Source organism: Anastrepha obliqua, chromosome 5 (genome assembly GCF_027943255.1).
Source record: "Anastrepha obliqua isolate idAnaObli1 chromosome 5, idAnaObli1_1.0, whole genome shotgun sequence".
Lineage (NCBI taxonomy): Eukaryota > Metazoa > Arthropoda > Insecta > Diptera > Tephritidae > Anastrepha > Anastrepha obliqua.
In genome coordinates this window covers 1,289,115-1,299,259 of record NC_072896.1, presented here as the reverse complement: position 1 = coordinate 1,299,259, position 10,145 = coordinate 1,289,115, and the positions used below count along the sequence as shown (strand labels likewise).

The window sequence follows — 10,145 nt, the reverse complement described above, 5'->3', positions numbered from 1 at the left end:
AAACTCGAAACTTGTGTACGAAATTATAAGAACAGATTTTCAAAAAAGTCAGAGTTGCAGTTTTCAAACAGAAAAAGCATTGAAATCCCAAAGTACTCAAATTTAAAGCCCACAAGTGAAATGCGATATATTTTCAAGATATTGCATTAATATTGAAGCCATTGGAAGTGCATATTCCAGAAATAATACTCTCAGTGAAGTTCTTCGTAGGAAATTAGATTTCTCAGATCCTATTTTTTCTAATTTTAACGTCAACAAAATCTAGGGAGCTAATAAGGTAATTATTATATTTTAAGCGTAAACTTTCTTAAAATAAAATGAAGATTGCCTTGATAAATCTAGATATTTGTGAGGTGAACGCTCAAATGCTTCCTATCTTAAAATAGAATCGAATCAGAATCAGCAGCAAGTAACAATTTTTTTATTACATTTATTTTCTCTTTATTGTATTTTTATTAACACATTCCTAATATATAAGTATAATAAATAAATAATGAAAATATAGCAAAGCTCAAACTTCATTCTTTTAAAAAATATAAGAAAATTATATGGTTTTGAAAAATATTCAGTTCTGAAGTGCGCACTGTTATTATACAAAGCCTTTACTCTTCCATATGTTTCCAAAAAATTTATTTATTTTGGTCAGTATTTCGGACAAAACCAACCTCCAGCAACAACCACATTTCAAAATACATACCCACATATATGCAGATCCTTTCACAATGAGCCGCATCGACTGAGGCTGCGTTTTTATCTCAACTCTTATGCAGATAAGCAAGTGAATGTAACTGAAGTTAAAGCAGATCACTCATACGCCCCAGTGTGCTAAACTGCATTACGGCCGGCATAATAGCAACTCGACTCAATTGCAGCTGCTGCACGCTAATGCACACGTCCGTACGTAAAAAAAATTAGCAACTGTGTATTTGTGTGTGCAAGACTGCACATGTATTCGTATGTGTATGCATGAAGCCATTCGAGTACATACGTATATGTGTGCACGCCTATGATGCCTTTGATACCTGCATACATCACGTAAATCAATGCTGACTTGTCTGCAGACAGACACATATATGTACAAAGTAACTTGCCTTCATTCCCTCTACACGTATGTATGCACCTTTGTGTGTCTGTCCACCCGCTTAACTTACATGCCTTACTGACTTCCTTATAAGGTGAAAGCAAAAGAAGAAGAGAAGCAGAGAAGAGTTGAAGATAAAAGATAGACGTGTTGTGGTTGTTGTTGTTGTTACTTTCGTTCGTTCATGGCACTACTGAGCTGCAGCCTCACGACCGCAACCATTTGCAAAAGCAGTTATGTGGCCTTTTAAGTCATTCTAATGTGAAAGTGGCGCAAAATTGCACCTGAGCAGAGCGCACAAGCGTTGCACGTATGCGAGTTACTAAAGTGTATTCAAGTGTGGGTTTTTATACGCACCCTGTATGCCAAAAAACCCAATATATAATGAAAACCGTCAGTATTTGTTTTTTTTTTTTTTGGCAGATAAAATCTTGTTTATTAATCAATACTCTCGCTTCCTTATTTGATGCACAACTCTGCAAGATGCTCTAAGTGGGATTTTAGGAAATTTGATTAGAATAATAATCGCAGAGACTTGTATTCCTTTATCCCTTTCAACCCGACATTCGCACAGCAATCCTGGTATAAAATTGTTTATCGAAGTTGGTTAATTAGGTGATGTATAATTTAAAAATTATTAAAAATCTGAGATGCAAAAACCGAGTGGTGTGGTGGGTGCTGGTAAACCGTTGTACCACTCGGGATATTATATGGAACAAATAAGTACCAGCCGACCTGTAAAAAACACTTTAGGCATAAGAAATAATATACACAAAAATTTATATTTTATTTATTTATTTATTTTTTTTATTTAAATTTCTTTTATTGTTATATTATTCAAGAAAATTTTAGTGAAAAATATCTTTATACATTAAATTCACGTATGGTAGGGTGCGAAGCACGTTTTGCAAAGCGGTACTTCGCACTCTTTACATATCGTTTAGTGTGAGTCTCAATTTTTTAACAACTGCAATTGGCAATTTGTGGTGTTCGTCCAGATTTTGACCGACGAACGGCGGTAGTTTGTAAGCCGTCCTGGATCAATGCCTCAGCTAAAGTAACTAAAAACGATTTTAATGGTATATTTTTCCGGCTGAGGTCGTTATAAATAACCCAAGCGTTCACTACTGTCGTCATTATCAGACGGTAAAACACTTTCACATCTGATCAGCCCAGTCGACACCTTCCATGATCTTCCTATAAAATTTTATTTGACTTGGACATTGCACTAGAATTTTTTCTCCTGTTTTCAACGTTTTTGTAATATTAGTCACAGAAGGCTCATGACAATTACTCAATACCAATACTTTTTTCGTGTCGTGTCTGATCTATACTTGAATGTCTTGGTATATGGTTTGATATTGTGCAGTTCCGAAGTCCATAAACAGTTTGTTTTGGTACAAAATTTGGGGTTCAAAGCGACGTCATCAATGTCGCTTTCAGTATCATCGTTACCGCTGTTAGAGCTCAAGACACCACTAGGTAGGAATTTCTCTTCAGCATCCTCATTCTCCTCGTCTACTGAATCTTCGCTATCACTGGAAGTAGTGCAATCACCTGGAAGAAAATTGTCGGAACTTCCCCTAAAGAAGTCTTCTGAGTCGCTGGTACTATCAGCTTCCAGGATTTTTCGGATATCCTCCGGGTCCATTTTCTAAGGATGATATAAATTTTCATCAAAACGAAGAGTCATATTATGTAGTATTTATAAGACTAGTGGTACGCTTATGCACTATACCGTACGAATGGTACACGTAAGTACCATATGCTAACATAAGTGCAAAACTATATTTTCTTTTATAAATACTTACTTGCAGAAATTGTAAACACTTTTAAAAACCTTTATTTTATTTTAATTTCTATATTTTTGGCACCTTAACACTGCTTGTCAATGCAAAAAAATAGACTCAGTTAGTACAGACAACAAAAATTGTAACGGAACTTATCAGTATGTATTTAGAAAAGAGTAGAGATGATCAGGTGAATAGCATAAACCAGCAGAAATTCACTAAGTCATTATTGTGGAATTTAATCTTTAAGTGGTACACATGTGTACCATTCGGGTCGAAAGGGCTAAATATATAATTCGAATTAATTTGTTTTATTCTATGTATTTTATTTTAATTATCATTATAAATTGCCATAATTTTCATCCAAATTTTTTTGAAGTGAGTTATATCGCAATTTTTAATAAAAATTTATTGGTTATCCAGACCTCTACTTAAAAATGTTAGCTGCAAATAAAAATTAGAATTGACAAAATCCAAAAAAAATATTGGGAGGAGATAAAAAGTTCGGTTTTTTGGAACAAACAGTGTTTTCGTATATGCACAATGCACACTGCATGCTTGTTAAACACCTGAACTTTATACAGCATTTGGTTGCCAACCCTTGACTGCCTTCAAAGCCAACTTCAACTTTCTTGCGTGAGTATTTCCCCTCCGTCCGCCTCTCTCGCTCCAATATTTGATGTATCTTGTTTTCGTAAGTATGTATTAAGATTTCTCACATGCTATAAGCACAATAAGCCATAAATATAGACAATATGGAGTATTACAAACAACCATGCGCTGAGATCCTTTTGAACCACTTTGTTTCTAACAAATTATACCTTTGTTGTTGCTTTTATTATAATTGTCGATTTAAATCATGCAGAAATTTTGCCACACCAATTTATTGAATACTTAGTGTTCACATATTAGAACATTCTACACTGGTGTGTTCAAAGTTGTGCGCCGAAACTAGGTCAGTCCCTGATTTTCGGCGAAACTTAAATTGCGGCCTGCGGTGCGAAGCAAACTTTGAAGTAAGTTGGGAGCTGTGTTGCTTTTGTATTTGTGCATGTAGGGAATGATGGCTGATAATAATAACATAAAAAAGTTAAACTGATAGGTAATAAATACCATATTTGTGCACTCGCAAGGAAAATCAAAAAGACAAAAATTTCAAAATGTTTATTTCTCGTTCTGTTTACATTCCAGAGCACTTAATTGTATTTTTTACTATTAATTTTTATTAATTAATTATTGAAGTACTTCGAGTTTCTTTCGTTGAAATTTACTACAGAAACAACTGCTAAAATATCCATCTAACAGTAGTCCATGGAGATATGGATAAAATATGAAAAAAAAAATTTTAATTGTAATAATTTATTTTTTAAAAAAACAACATTAAATATTTACACGAATTTCAAAACTAAAAAATTGCTTCTCATCAAAATTTCAAGCTCTTTAAACAGAATATTTAAAAAATGTTCAGAATGCAGTTTGATAGGCCATAAAATTTTGGTATAAAAAAGTGCACGTTAAACATTGATATCAACAAATAGGCCCGTGTGCTTTTGTTGCAGCCGGATATAACTTTGTTTGAGTTTATACATTTATGACACAGTACACGCTTAAGTCACAGTTTTGGATATGATGATAATCATTGGTGATAAGGGTAAGTAATAATCAAAAACAGATTGAAATTAATTTATTATACATATTGTAAAAAGTTTTATAAAAACTCATCAATGTTCTCATGCTTTATTCGTATATAATTTGTTTTCTCTGTACATCTAATCGATCTATGTCATTAGTTATATATATATATTAGGACGGGTCGATATAAAAATCGCTCACTGCTCTGTGAAAATCGTATTCTAGGGATCAAAATAAGAAACTTTGCCGAAGGAACCAAGCCTCTGAAACGAGTTCTGATGTCCCCCAATTTGGGTCGAACGAAAAATCCCACTTTCACCCACTTAGAGTGCTCCAATCGAGTCCAAATGTATGACCGACCCCCACTAACTTTGGACGGCCGATCCACCCATGCCTGTGGCACACCCCTGGAACTCCCCTGCGGGGTTCCCCATACAATCATTTCAAAATATCACCAGTTTTGGCCTTTACATGAGAAAAGAAACTAAAAAGTTCGACCCAAATTGGGGGACATCAGAATTCGTTTTAGAGGTATGGTTCCTTCGGCAAAGTTTCTTATTTTTATCCCTAGAATATGATTTTCACAGAGCAATGGGCGATTTTTTTGCCTCCCCACAAATCGACTCGGCCTAATATATATACCTATAATTGGCGCGTACACCCTTTTTAGGTGTTTGGCCGAGCTCCTCCTCCTATTTGTGGTGTGCGTCTTGATGTTGTTCATTCGTGGCTGTTGTAACAGGCAAAGTCGTTATGAACATTGGGAAACGCGTCTTCTTTGCAGATATTGAATACTTCAAGTGAATTGTTAATGTCCTTATTGGCGATGCGTTGTCGTAAAAGTTGGACTTCAATCAAATAATTTGATGGCCGACTGCTTATCTAGAATTTTCATTTTTTCGGGAATAGGCAAGAAAAGTTCGATAAAATATTTCGATGCTTCAAAAATCGGTCATGCAAATGAGTGATGAAGGTATCAAAATAAGGTATGTAGATAGTAATTCTAAAGTAATCCTCTACTGAATCTGTCAAAACATTGCAGCGATGAGTTTGTCGAGAAGCAAGCCTGGGCTTCTGCAATTCAAAGTCGTGGTCCTTGCTTATTTCTTTCACAGACTCGAAAATTTCTTCAAAATGATTAAGCGATATAAATAAGCAAAAGTTCAATTTTCCTACCCCGAAATTTCATTGGCAAACAATAGGCAAGGAAGTTTGAGTTTTCGGCACAGTCGTCGTTCTCAGGGTATAAACATATGGTATACGGAATTTCACATCAATCCGGCAATAATTGCCCGAGTTTTGACAATTTATTTATCAACGCATCAGGGACCGAGAGCAAATTGCGATGTATTAAGTATTTCAATTTTTCTTTGGGAAAATTATACTCTTATAATAATGTTTCATCTACTTTTGAAAAACTTGTCTTCAAAGAAGGCAATTTTTTTTTTTTAATATTACAATAAGCGTCACATTGTGTCATTTCTTAAACAATGAGATTTTGCATAGTTTTTTCTTCTCTGTGGTAATACAACATGTGTATCTTATATATGTATGTATGATTTGGAGAAATACTAGGAAACAATTCAATAAATATTATATATTGATCGAAATTAAATATTTTCGGGACTGTTAGCAATACAGATTTGTATAATCTAATTAAAATTACATTTTTATGTGGATTAACTCCAGATTACAACACAACGGAAATCAAGGATAAACATTTTTATCTTGAAGTCAAACAGGCTTTTTCCGAAATGCCTATTTTTTCATATCGATTCATGCCAAAAAATTTTTTAAAACTTCGTCTGGGGGTGGTTTGAACCCTGCAAACCCACCCCGTGTGCACGGGCCTGTCAACAACATTTATTTTGACGATTTTTTTTTTTTTGTTCTGAGGCCCTGCGCTTTTTCTCCATCTAAAGAGTACTCGAAATTGTTTGATATGAAAGAAAAAAACCACTTCAAACTTGCACCAAATTATTCTTAAATTCAATGGGCTACCGAAAATTTGTCTTAAAATTATGTGTAAATTTTCGAGGAAATACCGATGAAAATCTGTTGATTTTTTTTTTTTTTTTTAATTAAAGCAATATTGTTTTTGTAGAAGATTGGAACATGTTTTCATTTTAATTTGTAAATTTCCTCTGAGAAAGCGAAACTGAGTAATATGAGCCAGAAGTGTAATTAAATTCAAAATGCATTATTTCGATTTCCTCCTAAATACTCCCCCTCTATCCTTAACTTTATTTTGAAATGGCACGGCTACATTAACTGCATATATTTCTTAGCCGTTGCTTTCCAAAAAACATCACCACAGCATCCTGCTTATAATTTTTTATAGCTTAACATTTCCTTAGTCGTTGAACAAGTTTAGTACCACAAATTAGGTTAACACTGACGAATTAATGATATTAGCGCCTAAGCAATAACACAGCAGGCGTTAACTGCGGCAAAACTCAGATATATGGCTACGGTAAGCTGCGGAATATGTGGGACTGTAGCAAAAGCTGCAAGCGTGGCCGCTGTGACAAATGCTAGTGACATTAAATATACGTATCTTCCTGCACTTACAGCAAACCAAAAACGAAGAGTATGAGCAAAAGTATGAAACTCATTTGCAGGCAATGCACGTAAAACTTTTGCCAAAATGTCATAGGAGCAATATACAGAAATGAGAAAATGAGCTGAAAATGAAATAGAACAAATAAAAGTAGTAGTTTGTGGGTAGAATCAAATGAAGTGTAGCCGTCCACACTGACGAAAGGATGCTTAGAATGCTGAGTCGTATAAGTAAATGTGTGCGTGTGGCTTGGTGTGGTCAACTAGATTGCATCCAGAGCACGTGCGATATCTCAATAATAAATTACCGTAAGCGGCAACTGTCAAAATTATTGACAATTTATGAATTTTCCTGGCGCCATTACTTTTTGAAGGAAAGGGAAAATTTCTGTTTGATAAGACGTTAAGGCAGAATGCCAAAATAATATTGAAAGGATTGCTATCGAGGGCTTACTCGTAGAAGAATGATTTAGGGCTGGCGAATGAATGCAACAAAGTGTGATTGTGATAACGGATATGCAAAGTGTGCAAAAATAAATAAGACCAGCGAAATGGGAATCTCATAAAATATTCAGAACGATTGCGGTGAGTAGATTTATTTTTCACTTAAAACTACTTAATATTATACTTCAGATTATATAAAGAAATCACCTATCACCTAATCTACTATTTCTCTTAAGACTCGCTTATCTCTTGTCATATGTTTGTGAAAAATATAGACGGCACGGTCTTTTTCATTCGATCACTTCGATTTCTTTGTTATTATTTACACATTTGCCGCAGATTAAAATTTTTATAAATGGTCTGTGCTGCTCAACTACTAACTAAAACTAAACTCCCTTTCCCTGCTAACTGTCTACTCGCATCCTTTATCATTTATTTGTCCATTGTTCTTGCGCTATTCAACTGACTGGCTGAATTGATGGCGGAAATAGCTTGTGACAGAGGACAAACAAACAGAAAGGGAAGAAGTAGTTGTAGGAGGTTGTATGTGCCTTTCACAGCTTATCAACAACAACTCATCCAACCGTCAAGGGCAACAACAACAATAACACACACACATACATTTTATGAAGTAAGACTACACACACTGTATTTGTATATGTGTATATCCATTGCGCGCTGCCTGTTTGCTAAACCTCTTTAGCTGACCTTCCCAGCGCCTAGACTCATGCAACACTTTTCATCAAACTTTTCTTCCGCACACTCTGACAAACTGTAAGCACACACACACATGCACACGTGCTATTTCCTATTTTGTCTCCTGCTACGTCGTCAATTTGCTTCGGCGAAAAATTATACGTTTAATCCTTGTAGTCATAAATTTTCTATGAGTCATCAATCAACATATCACAGAGTGTCCATGGGCTATTGTTTCGCTTGTTCATTTTTATCGTTGTTACTATTTGATAGTCGTCCGTTAAGTATTGCTATCTTTGGTCTGCTGCCCCACATACAAACTTATTCACTTACTTGCCCCAAAAGTGCACAGCTCCATACACACACCGACATTGTGGTTATTATTTATGCGCATAAGTCATTGGGCATTCTCTTCGAACGCGTTGTTTGTGGCTTTGTTTGTAAAGCTGTAAGTACACATGGATAGTTGTAAGAACTTCTGGCAGACATATTTGATTATAGATGAGGAAATATATGTGACCATAATCCTGGCTGATGATTGACATTCATAAAATCAATAAAACGATTTGTCTTACCGCTGTCTAATTCGTAAAGAATGGAGAAGTTTTTTTTCTTTTCGTGTTTTCCCCATATTATCATTCAAATAGCAAGGCATGACATCTTAATATTTAGTTCAGCTGTTCATACCGAACGTTTTGAAAAATATTGCTCATAAGTAATTAGACCCTGTCTTTGTGATGCCTAATAAATTACTCTCATAGTTTTCTCCGAAAATTTCTACCAAAGTAATTTCAACAACTCTAAATAGAAAAATGTATTAAGTTTTGTGCATGGCATGTGAGAAAAGATTTTTTCTTTGAGGCTGCATCTTTCTCAGTACAGTAAATCCCAGAAGGGTAAATGAATATTTCCCGTTCAAATGGATTCTTCAGAAGATACCTTAAGGGAGCAAACGTTACAGAAGTAAGTAAAGTAAGTAGTAAAAGCAAATACAGAGAGATTGGCTGGATGTAGATGACAACTTAATGCTTGAATTTTTATTTTAGATTTATTAGATTTTATTTATTTTTATTTAAAATAAGGAATGCATTTCTTTGCACTAAATCCATTGTAGTATTTCCTGTAAAATACCCGAAACTGAAAGTGAAAGTATTTTTATTTTAAGGATTGACTTTAGTAAGCAGAGGTGTGCGGCAGAAAATTTCTAATATCTATTGATACTTCGCAAAATAGTTTATTTATAATTATTGTATAATTTATTTCAGTGCGCTAATCTAGAATCTGAATAACGACATAATCTTATATATAAAATAAAGTTAACTTTTTGTGTGTGTTCGCTAACCGGCCGTGTCTTTGCACCGAATTAAACCAAACTTACACACATTGTTAAGTAGGTATTGAAGATGGTTTACGTATAGTTCGGATGCCTATTGGTGGATAGGGCTCGAGATATAGGTCAAAACGTGGACCCGGGTAACCTTCGGATGTGTATGTACAATACGGGTATCAAATGGAAGCTGTTGGTGAATGCTTTAGTTCAGAGTATTTTTCATGCCGCTCCGTGACTAGGGTCTCGAGATAGAGGCCAAAACGTGGACCCTAGAATGTGTTTGTACAATATGGATATCAAATGGAAGCTGTTGGTGAATGCTTTAGTACAGAGTATTTTTCATGCCGCTCCGTGACTAGGGTCTCGAGATAAAAGTCAAAACGTGGACGCGGGTAACCTTTGGTTGTGTATGAATAATATGGGTATCAAATGAAAGCTGTTGATAAGTGCTTTAATACAGGGTAATTTTCATACCTTTTGATGACTAGGGTCTCGAAATATATGCCAAAACGTGTACCCGCCGTGTCTTTGCCCAGCGAAGCGGGCCGGGTTTGCTAGTTTTTAATATGAATAGAAAGAATGGCGACGAAGTCCATATGGAGAGTCCGTAAAC

General features: G+C 35.0%; 1 protein-coding gene across 1 annotated transcript in view; it reads right to left on the bottom strand.

Moving 5' to 3' along the window:
* Positions 1-2,375: 2,375 nt before the first annotated feature.
* Positions 2,376-10,145, bottom strand: part of LOC129247244 (hybrid signal transduction histidine kinase K-like) — a 96,077-nt gene continuing 88,307 nt past the window's right edge. Inside the window, exon 4 of the mRNA XM_054886292.1 lies at positions 2,376-2,735. Coding sequence (XP_054742267.1) covers positions 2,376-2,735 — 360 coding nt within the window. The remainder of the gene's footprint in view (positions 2,736-10,145) is intronic.